The sequence below is a fragment of the Corvus hawaiiensis genome, chromosome 4, assembly GCF_020740725.1.
Source record: "Corvus hawaiiensis isolate bCorHaw1 chromosome 4, bCorHaw1.pri.cur, whole genome shotgun sequence".
Lineage (NCBI taxonomy): Eukaryota > Metazoa > Chordata > Aves > Passeriformes > Corvidae > Corvus > Corvus hawaiiensis.
Window position 1 is genome coordinate 77,442,359 of NC_063216.1, and position 20,549 is coordinate 77,462,907.

Sequence of the window (20,549 nt, forward strand, 5' to 3'; positions counted from 1 at the left end):
AGCTTTTAGGGCCTGGGTTACCAACTTAATTGCAGCCCAAATTAGCATGGTCAAAAAGACAGAGCACAGGTAGCACAGGTAGTCTGAGAGAAATGAGTGTCTGCCTCCTTCTTGGAGCATGGTGGGACCTCACCACATCTGGTACTGCTGCCATGAATCAGGAGAGAAACCACAAACTGGTTAGATCTTCAGCAGAGGTTTCCTGCCTCAAGCCCAGGAATGATCAGGACCATCTGCTGCTCTGCCAGCACTCACTCTGTGGTTTCCTTGGCTACTGACTCAGTAGCTGGAGGCCAGAAAGGTTAAACCTTGTGCTGTGGAAGGTCACAAGAGACAGCAGGAACCCTGGAAGCCTTGGGTTCCTTTGCACAGCATCCTGACTCTCTGCTCTGCATGCCCAGTGCTGGAGCAGCATGGAGTTCCTGGGGGCTTAGAAGGAGATATTTCCATCCAAGGTGATGGGAACTTGGAGCTCACTGAAATATTTCACATTATCCTTCACTTGGCTTTCTTCTAGGATGCAATTCCTAACCATAAAAATGTCCCTTGGCTAAAGTTATTAATGAATTCCTCTCCCAGGGCAGCACCCAACGCTTGCAGGACACAGAGTCCCTTCAGACCTGCCCTCACAGACAACAAGGAAGACTCTTCCTAGTCCATTTCTAGACTTTTAGACAGGGGATAACCAATGCCAAAACATCCTCCTGTGGCAGATCTTTCCCTGTGCCGGGAACATTGTTGGGGAAGTTAATGGGGTCTGGAGAACCTCTTGCTGCCAGTCCTTCCCACTGGTGCTGAATCCCTGGATCTGTCACACTGCACGGGCAGGTCGAACCTGAGGAGAGGGGCAGGGATTGGCATTCCTCACCAGAACGTTGTACTGGGAAACAGAGATGTTGTTGGGATGCACGGTGAGGCGGACGCACTGCTTCATCTCCGAGGCGAATCTCCGCGGCTCGCTGGAGCGCTCGCACCGCTCCTTCCTCGTGCAGCTGGGAAAACAGGAACAGACAGGGACAGAGTGAGCACAGAGCCAGGCTGGCGGGGTGGGGACAGCTCTGGGATGTGGGAGCAGCAATTATTGTGAACAGAAAGTCAGCTGTGTGCTCTTTGGGACAGCACAAGTAGCAAACCACACTCGTGCTCTGGCGCGCTCCGGCTCATGAAATCATGGAGAATATCCTGAGCTGGAAGTGATCCACAAGGATCATCGAGTCCAGCTCCCAGCCCTGCACAGGACATTCCCAAGAGCCCCACCACGTGCCTGAGAGCATTAACTCTGGTGCCAGCAGCCGTGGGATCGCTCAAGCAGGCCGGGGGTGGTTGCAAGGAACCTGCAAGAGGAGGGAGGGTGATGTGTGAAAGGCCCATCCCAGCCACAGAGATTCTCTGTCTCTCCACTCACACAGCAGGTTTGGCACAGCCTTCCTTTGGCCAAACCCCCAGCCCTTAAAACTCTCCTGTCCATGGGCTTTGGGAGATCTCAGGCAGGGTTGTCCTCACAGAGAAGTTGTGCGCAGCCCATATTTTTTGTCCCTCCTGAGAATGCTGCAACTCTGTGGTGCCTCTGGGCTGCTGGTACCTCACTGCTGGGATGGGGCCAATCCCCCCAGGAAGCTGTCCATGCAGACTGAGGAGGTTTTGCACATGGCTTGAAAACGCCTGATTAGAAGTGCTAAGGGTTGAATCTTAAAAATGCAGGTGTACCCAATAAGTGGCGTTTCAGTGAAAGTTGTGGGTGCACACACAAGCCCACAAAATTCACACCGCCCACTAACTGGTGAGGTTTTTGGTGCCGTCACTACCCCTCATGTCATCTACGTGGTGCAAACACAACCCAGAAAGGTGGATTGGCAGCTGTTTGCCCCATTTCCACCCAGATTTGCACTTGTTTAACATAAACCACATCTGTATTTCACTCCACATGCGCTGCCAAGGCCATTGCTTCAAGGAAGGTGTCTGCCTGGAAATCCACAGGGTTAATCCAAAAGGACAGCTCCGGCTGCATGCCAATTACCTTCTGCCATTAAGTTAATGTTATGGACTTGCACAGGGTGTCTTCAATGGATTTTGTTATTAGCAGTGCTATTACCCCCCATTAAAACCAGCTATAAAGACTAAGTGTGGATGTTAAATTATTCACCTGCTCCCAGACTTCAGAGGCTCACTTGTGAGAGAGCCTGGGGGCTGCTGGAGCTCCAAGATCACCCCTCAGCATCCCTACTCCTCGGAGCAGAGGCTGCACCCTTGTGCATGGGAATTTGCAGATGAGGATCCATGGAAACACATGCCAAAAACCTTAATATATGATTAATCCGAATGTTACAAAGCTTGGGGCAGTCTAAAACTTTAGGGTTTGACTTTTCTCTAGCGACTGACTCCAGATAAAACAAAAACTCCAAACTCCAATTTCTCCATCTTTCTGGCAGAGGAAAGTTTTGTATTTCCAGAGGCAGGATCCCTAAAGGGAGATTTTGGCCATTCTCCACACACTTTGCAGATGTGAGAGAGCAAAAGCAGCACTGCAGCTCCTGCTCTCCATTCCCCAGGAGCCCTCATCCCATTAAATCTCCTCTGGCACTACCACGTGCTGGATCAGGAATTTTAAGCGGGCACTCTCCAGAGGGTTGGACCAATAGCCCGTTAAATACCCCCAAAACTGTAAGTCCCCTATGGTGGCACAAAAGCCAAAAGGCAAAATGCTGACCTGAGATTTTTCCAAGCGCTTCCATAAAACAAAGAGCCACAGCAATCCCATTAAACCTCCACGGGGTGTGGGAACTCCTCTCCTGGGAATAGCTTGGAAGGGAAACATTTTTGGGCTCAGAATCAAAACACAAGTGCCCAAATTCTTCACGATGTTCTGTTACCTCCCATTGATTTCCTTCAGCTGCAGCACAACAGAAATATCTGGATTTTCTAAAATTAAATGGGTGGATACCCAGGCTCAGTTCAAATCTGTGGATATGGATTGAGCACCCAGGAACGTGGTTTGTGCTCCCAATCCCAGCACTCAGCAGGAATATAATAATCCACCTCTTACCTTGCTGTTTACACGTCATACACATTTAAAACGTGTAACTTTTCAGACCAAAACCTCGCTCTACATTGGATTGATATGCCTTGCAGCCTTAATATCTGCCACAAGGTGAAAATAACGTCATCCAAATAATGAATTTATGAAAAACCAAACCAAGCTAAGCCTGGGTTTAATATAATATTAAGGCTGCTGTGTCAGGGTCTGAGGAATTAGGAACTGCCAGACTGAAAGCAGCTTCTGTACCTCCAAATCTGCTCCCTGCACTCACACGCTGCAAGCTGGACTTTAATTATAGGATCACAGGTTATTATTCCTTTTTTCCACGGTGACCTCAATTCTGCCACTTCCTAATTTTGACTTTGACTGTCTGACTTTTTCAATGCAATTCCTCAGTCAGAAAAGCCCTAAATACCTGTGCCTGGTACTTGAGTCTGATGGTGGGGGAGTTCTGCTGAGCTGGACCACACCAAGCTGGGCTCTGGGTCAGGGTTCAGGCTCTGGAGTCAACATCACAGCAGCAAAATTCACGCCAGGTGAGTGACCACAGCTGCTTCAGGAATCAAATCTAAAGGGATGGAGCCACCTGCCAGTAGGTTTGGCAGGTTTGTGCATGCAGGAAGGAATGATGGGGGCTCTCCTCCAGAGCCTTTTGCCTGTGGTTTCCCCCATCTCCTCTCCCATGACCACCTTATCCAGCCTGAGCTGGAGCATCCTGTGGGTGCACACATCACCCAAGGTGTCTGCCCAGCACCTGCAACTGAGGTCCCCCAGAGGCAAAACATTGTGGGTTTTTCTGTGATGGATTACCCTGAAGGAAGGGAGATTTAGGTTGGATATTATGAAGAAATTCTTTACTCAGAGGGTGGTGAGGCCCCGGCACAGGGTGCCCAGAGCAACTGTGGCTGCCCCTGGATCCCTGGAAGTGTCCAAGGCCAGGTTGGACAGGCCTTGGAGCAGCCTGGGATAGTGGAAGTTGTCCCTGCCCATGGCAGGGGTGGCGCTGGGTGGTCTTTAAGGTCTCTTCCAACCCAAACCCTTCTGTGATCCTACAATCCAGGTGAGCAGAAAAAGATACCTGACATAAAGAAACCTTCTCCCTCCAGCCTTCCTCTGCACTGCCAGAAACATTCTGCCCTCTCCAAAGAGAGGGAGAAACAGCAGAGAGAATTGTTCAAACATGTGCAGAGGAAAGTGTTTCCCTCCAGCATCAATCTCAAACCATTGGGTGGTGGAGGCTGAGACACAGAAACAAAAGTGACAAAGGATCTGGGCCACAGAAGGCATCTGCCCAGAGGGGACATTGCAGCCCCAAAAATAAGTTCAGCAAACTGTAAATAAAGGTAAATAGGACTTTTAATAAATTAGTACTTCCAGACACAAGTTCCTGCCTCATAAGAGTGGTTGCCTGGAAGGCAGCTGCCGGACTGAGAGAAGAATAGTGAAATATCTCAACCTCAACTCATCATTTCTGTTGTCTCTGGTGAGACTCAGCGTCTACCTTGGGCCCTGGGAGCTCCTATGACTCTCACCTGGTGTGTTTATTATGGTTTACAGAGGAAAAAACCAAAACCTTTTACTGCCAAATTTGCTTTAATAAAAGATCTGCACCTCCAACATTCTGAGTGTGTCCATATGCCAAGATCACTTCCCGCTGCCACATTCCCTAATTCCCTGCTAGTCAAGCTGTAATTAGTTGATGTGCAGCTCCCACCCAGTGGCACCACATTCCACTTCAGGCACCTAAAAGAGCATCTCCCACCCCTGAATTTGTTTTGATTGTGGGGCAGACCCGTCACTTCTCTGGATGTCGTTAACAGCAGCTGCTCTTTCATTATCAGCCGTGTCTTTAACAACTCCAACTGTCCTGCTTTGTCCAAAACCATTATCACAAACACTGTGGAGCTGCTCCCACCACTGAACCATGAGGAATGTTATTTCCTCCCCATCTCCCATTAAGAATAAACACTGCTGGTGCTCACCCTCTGCTCACCAGCCACCAACCAATTATTTTAATAATGTTAAATTAATACTTTCCGCTTCTCTTGCGTCTCTCCTCCAAGAATCTCAGAGGGCTTTGCCTGCAGCTAATTAAACTTCAGGATACCTCCATGAGGTTGGAATTAGCAGGCATAGACAGGAAAGTGAGGCACAGAGAGCAGGGCAAAGCCCAGGTCTCCTGAGGATGAGGGGGAGATCCTGGTTTGGGACACAGGAGATCGTGGTTAAATCCCTAAATCAGGGACCTAAAACTGGGGCCACACCCTACAAACCCAGGCTGCAGAGGGGCCAGGCTGTTCCACCTCTGGAGGGATGGGAAGGGTTCTTCTGCCTTGCTGGGGCTTGGTCAAACCGAGCTCAGACTCTCAGTGAAGACACATCTCCATCATCCTGTTGTAGACAGAAAACCCCAAACCACCACCCTACACACACAAGCCTCCCCAGCCCCTCAAAAAATGACCTTTATTTTTCACCTGACTGAGCCTTGCTTGCTCATAGCTGCTGAAAAGGGAGAAGATTTGGATTCTGGTTTATTTTTTTTCCCCCATAATTTCCCAAGAAGCAGACTAAAATATCCAACTTTTTGAATGTGAGACCCAAAAAAAGTCAGTTTTCTGGCAATGGAAAAGGTCTTATCTGCAATTCTGTTAATTAATAACAAATTTCAAGACAAAAGAGTGGTGATTGGATCTGATCAGAAATTGCTACTCAGAACAGAGCATTTGGGGGCTTTTTACAAGTGGCAATTAGCACACGATGCAGTTTCTTTTTTATTCAGAGAAAAAAAAATACCATTAAAATTTTTTTAATTCCCAGAAATAAATTCTAAAGAAATTAATCCTTTTTGGAGAAACCTCACCATTCGATGCACAGCAATTCTTTTTATTCAGGGAAAAAAAATACCATTAAAAAAATTAATTCCCAGGAAAAAGTCCCAAATAAATAAATCCTTTTTGGAGAAGCCTCAGCCTTTGATGCACAGCAGTTTTCTTTCGACTCTGGGTGTTCAGGTGGGTTCTCAGGGAAGGCGAGGGACTTGAAAAATCTGTGTTTGATGGCAAAGCTCAGAGACAGCTCAATGGTTTGGGTCATCTCAGCAACCCCAAATGACACCTTTCCGCCACCTCCAAACAGGTAATTTGCTGGAATCACTCTTTTGCAAAAGGTTTTGACATTTCAGCTTTCCTTTCGGATTCCAAACTGTGACATTTCCCGCAGGGGATGAATCCTCTCACCCTCTGATGGAATCATTCCAGCCCCCCTTTCCTCACACCTTCCCTCCAGTGCTGAGGGTGGCAGTCAGGGCACCCCCAGTCACACCTGCAAGGAGGGGTCACCAGGCCAGGGTGGGATATTTTGGTGGGATACAGGTTTCATGTTGGAATCCCCATTTTCATTCCCAGTCTGCTCACTCCTAAGATTTTTGTGGTGTAGGGTCACTCACACTGGGATCCTCCACTTGTGCAAGAAGGACATGTTGCCCCATCCCAACCCTCACCTCTTCCCAGTGGTGTGTTTTCAGCTTGGGCACAGTTCCCGTTCTTTTTTTCACCTCTCTTTAGTTTTTCCCCTTAAAATCCAACCTGTTCCTTTCTCTTCTCCTCAGATTATCCATCTGCCTCCCTCACCCACATCACTACCTCCAGTGGTCTCCTTTCCAGGTATGTTGGATAGATATACCCAAGATGAAAATTCAGGAGGAGGCTAGAGAAGATGTAGGGAAACTTTCAGGGAAATCTGATTTAGATCTGTTTGAAAACCCTGAGTAGCCCAGATGGTCCCACCTATCCTGGATCAAGACAGGGTAAGAGACAATGATTCTCCATTTCTCCCATCTCTTCATCTCCAAGGGAAAATCTGAGAATTCCCAGCCCAGCCAGAGCCCAAGGCAAGGCAGGCTGTACCTGCAGGGACCTGGCAAGAGTTAAACTGTACAAACTGAAAACAAAAAACCAAACAAATTTGGAATCTGAAATCTAACAGGGGGTGCAGGCATGGCCCAGCAGCAGCTCTCCTTGTTCCTGAGGGGAAGGGTGACTTGTGGATGTCCCATCCCTGGAAGTGTCCAAGGCCAGGTTGGATGGGGCTTGGAGGACCCTGGGACAGTGGGAGCTGTCCCTGCCCATGGCAGGGGGTAGCACTGGATGGGCTTTAAGGTCCCTTCCAACCCGAATCATTCTGGGATTCTGCAATTCCTACAAAATGAAATAACAGAAATAGTGGCTGTTTGTCAAATCCTTGCTCTTGTAGCAAACCAGAGTTTTTGTCCTGGGCAAAGCTGGAGCAGGCACAGAGCCTGGGAGGTGACGGGGACATTTCTGGCATCACTGCAGCCCTCGGGTTTCCCTCTCTCTCCACAAAGCCCCAGCTTCTGGCAGAGGGTCACGGGCTGATATCCCACAGGATCCTCAGACCACCCTCTCAGCATCACCCAGGAGCCCCTGTCCTCCCTCCGCGGGAGGGAACGTGTTCACTTGAACAACAGGCAGGTCTGAGACGCCTTTTGGAAGGTGATCAGCAGAGGGAGCTCGGCGGAAGCCAAGTGCAAACCCTCCGAGTGGCATTTTCAGCCACGACTGGGGACAGGAATCTGGGAAAGGGACTGCAGGACAGAGATGCTTGGCTCCGGGAGGCTCTGGAGATACGAGTTCTCTGCCTCAGTCTCAAGAGTCTGGTCCCTCTTTCACGATGCGATGCAGTGACAGCTTCGTTCCTTACTGAGGAAAAGTTTTTATGATTTCCCAGTCAGAAAGAAGGGTGAGACAAGAACAGAGTAATTAAAGGCATCTGGGGATGGATCTAGAGGTTTGTTTTAGCCCAAGTCTGACCATCGCGCAGAGCCAGCTTTGTGTCCCTGGAGGTGTCTTTATCACCGCGGGGAGCAAGGCTGGGGAAGGAGGGAGCAGATGAAATTTGCCTTTCCCTCTGCTGGAGCCAAAGCAATTTTCTGGTTGGAGCCAGGAAAAGGGAGAACATTCAGTCCCACTCGCATGTAAAGTTTAAGGTCAGTTTTAGCAATGTTTTGACATTTCCAGGTTCCCTCGGGGTCCTGAGAACAGGAATGCCATAAATGTCGAGACGCAGACATAATTGACCTTAAACTTTACATGGCCATGTGGTGAATACCCCACTCCCTCCCTGCCCTCTCCATTTGGCCTCGAGGCTGCCCAGGGCATGGCTGGAATTTAGTTCTTCCTGGCATCAAGGAGTTAAATTTTACTAACTGCCCAGAATATTCCATTTTGGACAGAAAGGTGCTCCAGGAAAAGTGACAAATTTGAGCTGGGATAATGCACAGGATTACTCCTGGGAAGCCTGTCCTGGTAGTGAGGAGTTTTCTCAACAAGTTCATGTGTGTCTGAGGAAGGCGTTGGATCCTTCCTTTCATCTTTGGCTCTAACCACAAACAGGCTCAACTCCCCAAAAACTGCTGTTCGGGCATCAAAAATGAGCTGGACAAAAAGGGGAAAAGCCACTGGGGGACGTAGAAGCTGTAGAGTTTTTAATGGATGGTATTTGGGGACCAAGAGGTCTCTGCATTTTTCCAAAGAGACTTGGAAGAAGTAACTCAAAGAAGCTGAAATTCACCCTTTGGAGCTTTGCATCTCCCCAGGACAATCTTTAAGGAACCACAAGCCACAGAAAGTTTCAGACCACCATCCAAAGCTCGCCCTCACCCCTCCTCTTCTCAATGTCCGAGCGGGGCAGCCCTGGGGTTAAAGACCAGAACTCCATCCTTGTCCTTGGGCTGCAGTTTGGGGAGGGAAGCGCTGCCGTGCCAAAGCTGCCTCTTCCCACACGCCTCCTGCCCGGCACCGCCGCCCCTGTCACTTCGCCAAACGGAGTGAGGCTGCTAATTGCTCTGCCTGCTAATCTATTCTAATGCATGGTAATAGAAGCCGAGTTTCTGCCCTGATAACTCCTCCGGCTTATGCTGCAGAACCGCAATCCCCCCGCCCGCCCCTTATCTCTGTCCCCAGGTGGGCTCCTCCCTCCATCCCAGCAATTGTGTGAGCCCACACCCGGAGCCCCACGGGGCGTGGGTGCAAGGGATTTACTCCTCCATCTCCCGCCCTACAAAGCCAAGCGCTCCACCAATAGCATCCCTCCCCCCTGCTTTGGGGGGATTTCACGCCCCTTCTCCTTTCCCCGAGCCCCCCTCCCCAAATTCCCAGAGCTGCGGATTGTCTTGGCCCTGCTAACCTTGCCTGGGGGAGGCTGGGTTGGCGCATCAAATGCAACCTGCTCCCGAGCCCCAGGGCTGAACAAAGGTTCAGAGGTGGCCCCAAGGACCACCCCAGCTCTCGCATGGCTGGGGTGCAGCCAGGGAGAAGCGATTTGAGTGTACACAGGTGTGTGCCTCTGCAGGAACATCCCTGCCGAGCACTCGGGTGGCTCGCTCGAGCCTGAGATGAACGGGAGCATTTCACATGCAAATCCCTGGAAACTTGGAGCCTTTGTCCAGTGAAGAATTGGAAATCGTTTGCGGGCACGGGGGGAGCAGGATGTGGGAATGAGGGAGGGAGTCTGTGGAAGGTGGTGTTGAAATCCGCTCCTCAGCTGGCTGTTAGGGACAGGCGGAGTTCCTCCGTGAATCATGGAAAGGCTCAGGTTGGAAGGGACATTAAAGATCAACCAATCCAACCCCTGCCATGGGCAGGGACACCTTCCACTATCCCAGGTTGCTCCAAGCCTCACCCAGCCTTGGACAATTCCAGGGATGGGACAGCTGCAGCTTCTCTGGGCATCCTGTGCCAGGGCCTCCCCAACCTCACAGCCAAGAATTCCTTCCTAAAATCCAATCCTAAATCATTCCCTGATGTAGAAGCAGCCTGAAAACAGCCAGCACCAGTGTTTGACATCTGGGAGGATGGGGATCTCCTGCCTCCATCCACTTACCCTTTCCAACCTCCTGCAAGGGTCAAAGACACAAGGAAAGGACATCCCTGAAGCTGCAGGGTCTCTGCTTTGCTGCCCCTTCAATCACAGCCCTCCAGGTCCTTTTGCTGCCAAACTTCCCAGGCACAACATGAGCCCAGTAGCTCAAAGCAGGAGGAGAATCTCAGAGCACAAAAATCACAAGCAGGAGGCAGAACCCGAGCCAAAGGCATGAGAACTGCACTCAGTCCACGGCACTGAGGTGGTCCACAAGAAAGGAATCACAGGAATCTGCCTGGAATCTGTCTTTTGCCATCTGCCCATGAAAGGCTGAGCTTCAAATGAAGACGGAAAAACCCCTGAAGGCTCAGCTGAAGCCTACCTGAGTAATACAAGCTCCTGTCTCTGAGGAGGCAGCAAAATAACTTTTCCCTCACTGAATTCGCTTAGAATCATTTTAAAGAAAATTAAAAGAAGAAGAAAGCGAGAAAAAGGGAACGAGGTTGCTAGATAAGGCAAGTAATTAATGAACAAAATTACTTTTCCCAGAGAGCATCCTATCATGGCGCTTCCTATTCATGCTAATAATATTTGTGAGTGTCTTCCCCAGAATCTGGGTAGATAACACCTACACTCTGCCGTGCTCCTACATGCTCTCCTCTGCAAGGGCTGATGCAAATAATCCATTCAAAGGGGCTGAAGTTCTGTGTTCATGGCCTGATTCAGAACATCATCCCCGAATTCTCCATGGGAGCTTCTCTCGAGTAACTTCAAGGAAATTATTCTGGTGTTTTCCCTGTCACCGGGGTCCGAATGCCAAATATCTGTTGGTGAAGATGATGGGAGGTGCCCTTGCCTTCAGAAAGGTAAAATTTGGGGTGTGCTGCTCAGAGATTGGGGCTGATCAGTGGTCCTGAGGTTCCTCAGGCATCACTGCCAAGATTGCTGTGAGACCTGGAAGTCCTGTGGAAAGGGTGGGAGGGTTTGGTGCCACTTCAGCCTCATCCCTTAAAAGGCAAACGAGGATCTGTGTTCAAGGAGGCTTTCCAGGAGGTCAGGGAGCCATGGGAAGTGTGCTGTGAGGAGTCCCCACTTACACAGACACTGAATCCCTGCCAGGCCCAGCCAGCACCTCATTTAACTGCTTTTTGCTGTCAGCATCTGCTGTCCTGCCTTGGGGGAGCACAGCAAGAAGAGAGAAGACATTCCCACAGGATAGACTGATCAGGCCTGAACACTTTTCGTCCAAATCCCCCACCCCTGGAAACCCCTTGAGCAGTTTTACCCAGAAAGGTGCAGGGCAGTGGGGATCCCAGAGTTTCTAAAACCAAACTCTCCCAACCCACTGCTCCTTTTGACCTTCACCAATATCTCTATTTTCACACCACTGATAAGATCCTTTCCTCCTCCTTTCCATCCATCCATCTATCCATCCATCCATCCATCCATCCATCCATCCATCCATCCCTCCCTCCCTCCATCCCTCTGCCCGTGTCCCCCAGTAGCAGAGCCAACAGTGACAGGTGCTGTAACTGGAATTTGCTCCTGGCAGAGACAATTCCTCCCTCCAGGCCCAAACTTTTCTTCAGGAGCACAATTAGCAGCCAGACAAAACGCAGGATAGCACAGAGAGAGTTACCTCGAGTCCCCATTACCCCACACACCTGGCGAGGGAGTCTCCAGCAGCTCTGTGGCTCTGGTGGGAGAGGAGACTGTGCAGAGAATTCAGCCTCACTGGGGAAAAATAAGCCAAGGAACCTCGCAGCCCAGGCTTGGCTTTCCCTGTGAGGTGTGAAATCAGTAGGATGGGGTTTGCTGCCTGAACAAGGTGTCCGTGCAGCTCCACCAACACCACTCAGACCATGCCTGAAGCTCTGGATCCATCCCTAAGCAATTTGTTTCCTCAGAGCAAGGAAAAAGCTTGGGCTGAGCTGGGCTGAGCTGGATGCACAGCCTTCGACAGGTGAATGGTCTCAGGAATCAGAAATAAAGGAGAAGCTGTGTTTCCATGGCAGTTTCCAGACCCTCACATGACCAATGCACAGGTTTGGATGAGAGCTGGAGCTGCCCAGCTACTGAAATCAGCATTTCACCCCAACTCTGACAAAAACAACAATAAAAATTCTGACCTGCACAGCTCAGCTCCTTCTAGGACGGGGAATTTGGGGGACAGAATAACAAGAGCAAAAGTAGAGCAAGAAGGATTTTAATTTTAGTCTCACTGCCTTTCTCTGCCCAAGCTTGTTCCAAACAAAAAGTCAGGGAACAAGCTGAGTTTCTCTCTTCCTAAGCCTCCTCTCAAGCTGGATCTGCAGGGAGGTTTGGAGTGGAGGGAGGATGCATCCAGAGCTAAGCCATAAGAAATGGGAGGACCGGGACTTCAAACACCCTAAAAACGATCCTGGCGTCATCCCTCTGGTAATTTAAACATACAGGCAAGGGGAATTATTATTATTATTATTATTATTATTATTATTATTGTTGTTGTTGTTATTATTATTATTATTAATTTATTGTTATTTTATTTTATTTTTATTTTTATTTAATTTAATTTTTTATTATTTTTATTTTATTTTTATTTTATTATTATTATTTTAGGGATTATTCTCCTAAAACAGTCGGGTCTGGCACACCCCACCTCGCACTGTGAGGCTCTGGGAAGCACTCCGTGACCTGAGGCTACACCAGGAATCCCAGCTCACGCTCCAGCTGCAAGGAAAACGCTGTCAACAGGTGATGTATGGACTTCCCCTCAGCCGTGCATGGCTGGAAGGGGTGGGTTAAGCACTGAGAAATCGCCCTGGTGCTGTGGATGACCTCCAGCAGGCTGGGCTGTCGGATGCATGGTGATGGAGCCATCCATTACACATTCCAGGTGTCCATCTCCCGGGCTCATTTCCTAGCTCCCTCCCCTTTTAAAGCACGGAATTTCTGGACACAGCTTGCATGGGGCTGCTCTCTGGGGATGTCTGGGAATGCTGGGTGAGCCTGGTGGGACAGCCAGGCTGCACTGGGGGATGTGATGGGAATGACCACGGGATGAGGTTATTCCTTCTGGCTGTGGCCAGAAGCGCTACAAGAGCGGCTGTGACAGCAGGGATCCAGTGTGGGTAGGTGGTTGGAAAAGGCTGGGAATGCTGAAGGAGGTAGGAATGTGCAGGTTAGGGTTAGGGTTAGGGTAGGATGTTGTCCCTCATCCACCTATATGAGATACCTTCTTCCAACATGATAATTTGCAATGGACAGGAGTCCAACTACGCACTTGAAGGGCAAAAATGTCCTGCTTGAAGTCCTTCAGGATCAACATCTAATCCAGAAGCCTGGATTCAAGCTGTCTTATGGGTTGGTGACAGAACTCAGGTTTTTAGTTGCACCTCCCGGTTTTTAGTCTCTCCTTCCAGGTAATAAGTGATAGGACAAGAAGAAATGGCTTCAAGATGCACCAGGGGAGGTTCAGGTTGGATATTAGGAAAAGTTTCTTCATGGAAAGAGTGGTTAAGCACTGGAACAGGCTTCCCAAGAAAGTGGTGGAGTCACCATCCTTGGAAATGTTCAAAAAATGAGCGGACATGGCACTTGGCTCTATGGTTTAGTGGGCAGGGGGAAATTGGGTCAAAGTTTTGATTTGATGATCTTTGAGGTCTTCCCAGCACAGTGATTTTGTGATTCTGTGATGTCCCAGCACTGGAGAAGGCTTTCCTCTCACACTGCAGAACTGTCCTTGGTAGATTGGCAGATCCAGGAGACAAAGGGTGCTTGGTGCAGGCTCTGCCCCATCCCTGCCCCTTCCCCTTCTCCTGCTATCCATCCCTCCAGCCCGGGGTGTTCAGTGTCACTGGAATCAGGTGCTGTGCAGGAGGTGAAGGTGTTATTATTCAAGCCACTGGTTCCAATGAGATTATCCAGCCTAATGGAGCAGCTTGCCTGGACCTCGTCTAAGCCTGGATTTTCACTGTCAGAGGATCCCCAGTCAAGTGGAAAATTAGAAGGAGAAGGGAAGAGGGGGTTGTGGAGGGGAAAAGGGAGGGGATGATTAAGTCCTCCAGAAATTAATTCATAACCAGAGAAATGGAAATAATAACTCCCCAAGCCGATGGACAATCCCCAGCAAACACATTTCAATTTGGAAGCCGGCTCTGCTGCTGGTGCATCGTTTCCTCTCTGGCTCCTGCTGCTTCTTTGATTTAATTTTCCACCCAAGGTGTTGACTTTGTCCTGGGATTGTGGCTCCTGCCAAGGCTCAAGCGGCTCAGAGCCCCCTCACTACCCCTGGCTGCCCAACCTGCAATGCCTGGTGTTGGGTAGGCCCAGCAGGGAGCTGGCTCAAAGGGAAAGACCTCATTTTTTTAGTTCTCTTTGGGTTTGGTTGGGCTTTTTACCTTTTTTTCCACACAGGAATGGATCCCAGTATCCAACAGGTTCAGAAGCTCTTGTGCAAAGCACACTAAGGCTTGGTGGAGCTCACAGACAGCAACAGCCTGTTCCACCCTTACAGCAAAATGTCCCTCTGGTGGACTGTGATCCCACACACTGTCCAAGGGCAGGACAGGACCTGGTCAAAGCCTCTGGGCTGTCAAAGATGTTGGGTGAAGCAGCTTCTAAGCACAGTTGGATTTTTAATTCACAGCCAGCACAGCTTTATTGAATAGCAGTGATATTTACAGCACATTTGTCCCCCGTTGTCAGAGATATCACAGAACAGGTTCACAAATGGTTTCTTATTACCTGACTTCCCAAAATCACACCTTCAGCCATGGAAAGCCAGATCTCTTTCCCAAAATCTGTGTGGACCTCAGAAATGGCAGAATAACAATGCAGAGCTTTTGGCCACAACCTGGTCTAGTGAGAGGTGTCCCTGCCCATGGCACAGGGTAGGAGCTGGATGATATTTAAGGTCCCTCCCAACCCAAACCATTCTAGGATTTTATGAGTCTATGCCAGGACTGTGGGTTCAACTGAATATCCACATGGAATTGGGACATCAGACTGAGCCAGGGACAGAGGATCTCCAGCTGACCCTTCCATCTCAAGGGCTCCTGAGCTCAGGGACCTTCTCAGCCTGGCTGTGTTTGCACACACAGCCGCCCCGAGAAGGCCTCGAAATGGGGCTGGAGAGAGTTAAGAATTGTTTACCTGATTCCCTGGTGCAGTTCTGTGAAATGTTACTGCTTCCCAGAGGCACAAAATATAATTTTGCCTTAAAGGTTAATAGTATTCGACTCGCTGAGGGAAGAAAGGAGTGCTCAGGAAGCTCGCTCATTTGGATCCCAGCCTGCTGCACTTCAGGTGGTACCCAGGGCTCTGGTCACTGAGGGGAGCTGGCCTCTCCTGGCCAAACCCTACTCTCCCTCTCCTCCTGCTCTTTGGCAAGAAAGATCTCTTTCCAGGGATTCAGAAGTTTCTAGCACTGGATTTAAATCAAAGGCACTACTCCTGACCTCAAGCAAGAGTCAGCCCCTTACTCATGAAATGCAAGAGATATCTCTGTGCTTTGTGGGGATTTATAAACCCTGCTAATGATAAATTCTCCAAAACAGAGGGGAAAAAAGCCCAATCCTTGTGGCAGGGAGAAAGCTGAGTCCAAACATCCAGAGGCTGCCCAGGAAGAGCTGCCCTGAGCCAGCCCAGCCCTCGCTGGGTGACTGCCCCTCTCCAAGCGCACCCTCAGTAGAATTTGGGGGCACAGCTGCAGGTCAGAGGATGCTGCACCCACAGCTGCCAGGAGACTGGGAAGATGCTTCTGTGAGGAAGCTTAATGTGCTTTAAGCCTTTCCCAGAAGAAAAGGACACTGAAAAACAAAGCTGTTCCCAGTTTATATGTAACCACGCCAGGTGCTGCTTGTTTCCTGCAGTCACAGAGGCTTTAGCTCAGCTTCAGAGTGTCTGACCACAGAGTGTCTCATCAGGCAGAGGCTGTCTGGGTCCTTTTGGGCTGTGAGTGGCATCTCATGCTGTTTGTTGCCTCCAAAGCCTGTTCCAGGGTGGTTGTGGTGGTCCTTGGCTGGATCAGACTCTGCCTCCTCCCAGGCTGCCTCTGCACCCACATCCTGGGGGATGGCAGGCTCCTGGTGGGTGTCTCCTCATATTTCCTCCCAAACACAGGTCAGCTGTGTCCAGGCTGGCCTGGATGGATCCAGGACTGTGTTTAATGGCCAGTGTGAGAGTCTGAGGCTCAGAGACCTTCTGCTCCAGCCTTGTTCCTGCTCTCTGCTTCCTGCTGCCTCCCCAAGCCCTGCTCTGGGCTTGGATCACTCATGGAACAGGCTGACAGTCGCCCTTTGCCCAGTTGGGAGCCATGGACAGAAAAGCAGAACAATCACTAGGTCAAATTTAAACTGCAGGGCTCTCCCCAAGCTCCATGAGCCTCCCAACAGATCCATCACTTCCCCCAGCAGCTTGGGAGAGGATGTGAGCCACCAAAGGCAACAGCAAGTTAATCCTTGTGCTGTATAAACCAGCCAATAATATGCAGGACATTTCCTATTAACCACCACACATCCAGACAATTACTCTGATTGATTCCAATCAGGTTTTACACTGGGCTTTATCCATCAGCACAAAGCTTCACTGCCTGTTAATATCATGGGAAAAGCCATTCCTAATGGAGGCTGCCAAACTGTACAGCATCAGCATTAAGCAGCCACAAGAATTGATGAAGCAAATGCAGCCTTGGGATGGCTGAGAGTTTGCAGTCTGAATGGAAAGAGCAATGAAAAATGGGTTGGAGCATCCACACAGCACCAATAACTCTCCCCGTGTTCAGAATGGATTTTATTCTGATGGGAAGGAGTGGAGAGATACCTGGAGATGTGTCCTGCAATCAGGATTATTACGTGTGTGTGATGGTAGAGGGATGGATGGATGGATGGATGGATGGATGGATGGATGGATGGACTGACAGAAGATCTGGTTCATTCCCTGCTGCCTTTTAGCTGAGTCTGGAACCTTCCCCTCTGTCCATTCCAGCAGAAATTCTCTTATCTTTGTGTTTGCTCTTTTTAACACCTTTGCAGCAGGCACAGTGACCAAAACGAGGGTGTTGAATGTAGAGAAGAAAAGAGATCCATGAACTTTAGAGAGACTACTCAACTATGACTTTCTCAGGGCAGGGATGAGAATTATTTTTGTCCTCTACCCCTTGCCCTGATGCCAAAAAGTCTCTGTGCAGCAGAGGATAAGGTGCCTCGAACTGTTCAACCTTGAACTGCTGCTGCCAGGAGCAGCTTAAAATCATAAAATCATAGAATATCCTGATCTGGAAGGGACCCTCAAGGATCATTGAGTCCCAAAGGAAAGTCCCCATGGGACACCCTGCAGGACCTTCCTCCAAAGGGAGGAGGTAGCCAAACCATTCCAAAAACCGCACTGAACACAACCTTCCAACCCCAACAAACACAACCATAAAATCAGCCATAAAATCTCTCCACAAAGTCAGCAAATCCGTGACACAGTAGGTCCAGCTCAACAGTTCTGCCTGTGGCAGCTCCATGGGCCCCTCTTAGTTATTCACCCCAAAAATCTGAACTTGGGACCTACATCCCAAATCACTCCCTCTGCTCCGTGTGTTTTCCAGGCATCTCCTCCGGGATGTTTTCCAGCCCCCTCCTGGATGCCTTATTGATGTGTTGCTGCCTCTTCTATTAGGAAAAGTCCTCCACAAGCAAATGAATGCCCGTGTCTGGGATTTCCCTGGTGGCAGTCTCAGGTGACAGGTTGTTGCCAGTTCACTACCAACAAGCCAAATCTGCAAAATCCCTATTCCACACCGGTATCCCCTCCCCTAACCTGTTAATTGTTCACCTCCAGCATGTGGATTTAGCTGTTTTGGCCATAATGATGAGATGTTCCTCAGCCTGCTGTTAAACAGGACTTTGTTCAGACTCATGGGTAGTAGATGGGGAGTTGTCCTTGCTCATCCCATGGCTGAATGGGTGCCAGTAGGGATTAAAATCTTTCCAGCACGACATCTCCTTGTGTTTTCAGTTCACCAGCGCTAAGTTACCAGCACTAAACCCCCAGTAGATGTTTGTGATTACCTTTACACACTGTCCTCCCCCAACATCAGCTTTCTGGTTACTTTTTTCCCTGACTTGATCGGTTTTCCCCCATTTTTTCCTTCTTTCTTACCCAGCAGGAGAAATACCCAACACTTCCAAAGTGCTATCAATATCACAAAATACTTTTGACCAAAGCCCTGGGTTATTTTATCAGATGTTGAGGAGAAAAAGGAATGGCAAACAGCCCAGAACACTGATCAGAAAACCTGCTTCAGCTTATTAATTTAACACCTGGCATTGTCTGCCTTGTGCAGCAAGGTCCATAATATGGATTCCAAATAATTAGAGGAAGGTCAGGGGCAGGTACAGACCTTCTGCCTGCACTGAAGCAGCCAGCTCAGGCACAGCAGGTGGGAGATGCTGACCTCAGATTTATGTGGGGGCCTCATTTCTAGTCAGTGATTCCATATCTAATTAAAGCATGCGCAGCACCCATGGAGTGATTTGTTGGAGCTGCTCTGAGGAAGCATCAATTGGACCAGAACTTTGTGAGAAGCAAATCCCTATTCCCACCCAGGAATATCCCATTCTCTGGTCTCAAACAGCCCCTGAGGTACAAATTTTACTTCTTGTGTTTCTATAATAACCTTGAATTGTTCCCTCTGATTTCATGGGTGTTTAAAGGGAAGAATTAGAGATTTCTGCCCATGGCCTTGCCAAGGAGGACAGGGATGAGCTGGAATGCTCAGCCAGGCCCAGGCAGCCCTAATTCCTTCCCTAGGCCCAAGACACACAATTCAGAGGAGAAATCCTTACATCTGAGGAGGAGTGCCAGTTTTCAATGACACATATACAGACCTGGGTGGAGGCAGGAGAGAGACTCAGAGAGGTTTAAAGATATTTAATAACTTAATTCCTCTGGAGCAAGGATCGTGATGCATGCTGAGAAACACACAGGAGGAAATTCAGTGCTACCACTTGGAGGGTCTGTGGGATGCTGGGTGACTCACGTGGTCTGTGAATATTTCCATCCTGCTGCCAGGTTGGTTTTCTTTCCTTGCAGCTTCCCTCCATCCCTTCAAACACAGCTCAATCCCAGTTTGTGCTGGCTTTATAGATTCCTTTCCTTACTTTCCCCCTCAGATCTTTGGCAATCACCACATGCAAGGAAAGGGGATCCTCAGCACTGAGGAGTCGGTGTCTAGAGGTAGCTGGGAAAGAGGAGCCAGCAGAAGAAGCAGCAGCAAGTCAGATCCCTCTCTGGCACAAGAAACTTATCCTGTTAAAATAACTCTTCCTTTATTCCCAGTCCCGCCAGAATAGATGCCACCAGCTCACCCCAGAGTTCCCACTGGACACAGATCTCACAAGACATCCACATTCAGGGTTTTCTCAAATCTATGATTAAGTCTAGGTCCAGAAAGATCCATACAGTAATTCCCTGATGACTGCTTGCAGCTCAGCTCAGGGATTTCTCCACCCTCCTATCTCTCACGACCTTGTCACAATGACTGGCAGGTTGAATTTTAGACCAGCTGGTGGCTGTGACATTGACACACCTCACGCTGGAATCGTTTAGATGAGCGGATAAAGTTGTCATTCAAAAGCCATCCTTAAAGCATCCCCCATCACACATCCAAAGGAAATCCATAAATCCAGCACTTGTCCTCCCTGTATACCTAGGGGGAAGAAAAACTTTTGAGTCACCTTTTTTTTTTCAGGATGCCAAACCTGAGATCCACGGGAGGAGCATCGGTGGCCCATTGGGCCTTGAGTTTTAAATGGAAACCAGGAATCCTGATGCCTGGTCTGCAGGGAAAAGACCACTTCATAATAAACCAAGCATGACAACACTGATCCAAACTTCATCAACTGAAATCAAAGGCAGGAAAACAAAGGAGGGGATGGAGGGAGACAGGAAAAATGAGCGGGTCGAGACGAGCTGAGCACACATTTTAATGGGGATTTGGACTCCCCGCTGCTGCTGCTGAAAGGCTTCTGCAGCAATCTTGGCTTCCCCTTCCTGGATTTACTGAGCTAATCAAACACAATTCAGTGTGGACTGTAAGCCAACAAAATCCACAGCTGGTGAGAGGGAGTTTGGGAGCAGGACCACGGGGTGGATGGATGGGAGAGAAGCCCCTGCTCCAGGCAGGACAGGGAAATGGCCAAACACCACCCTGAAGAGCCAGAGCAGCCAACCCTGGAAACAGCAGAGTCAGAGCCACCTCTGAGGTGTGTTGGGCGGGGGGAAGAGCAGTTTGGTGGCTCCATGTCTGCAAAGAGCTTCCAGGCTCACCCTAGCTGGATGGGCATGGCCAAGGTGCTCACCACGTCCTACATCAGCAGCTCTGGGTCACTGCTGGGGGCTGGACTAGTAAGGACACATATCAGGGGTGTGCAAACTAATGCTGGAGAGGCTCTTGAAAATGCAGAAACCTAGAAATGGCTGCAACAGCTCAGCCCAAATATCCATAGAGCCATTCATTCATTCTCCAACTCTAAGAGAAGAAAAAAATAACAAAACAGAGATAATAAAGTGAAAATTCTCCTGGTTTAAGCACCCAGCTTCCAGCCAGCACTGGCAAGGGACTGCCTGCCCTGGAGCCTGTGCTGATGTCATTGTATTGAACAGC

General features: G+C 49.4%; 1 protein-coding gene across 3 annotated transcripts in view; it reads right to left on the minus strand.

The window, feature by feature from the left end:
• The window catches only part of PLXNA4 (plexin A4), a 430,780-nt gene that overhangs the window by 115,478 nt on the left and 294,753 nt on the right, over positions 1-20,549 (minus strand). For all 3 annotated transcript variants that reach the window (XM_048300844.1, XM_048300841.1, XM_048300842.1), the window contains exon 6: positions 869-992. In XM_048300844.1, coding sequence (XP_048156801.1) covers positions 869-992 — 124 coding nt within the window. The remainder of the gene's footprint in view (positions 1-868; positions 993-20,549) is intronic.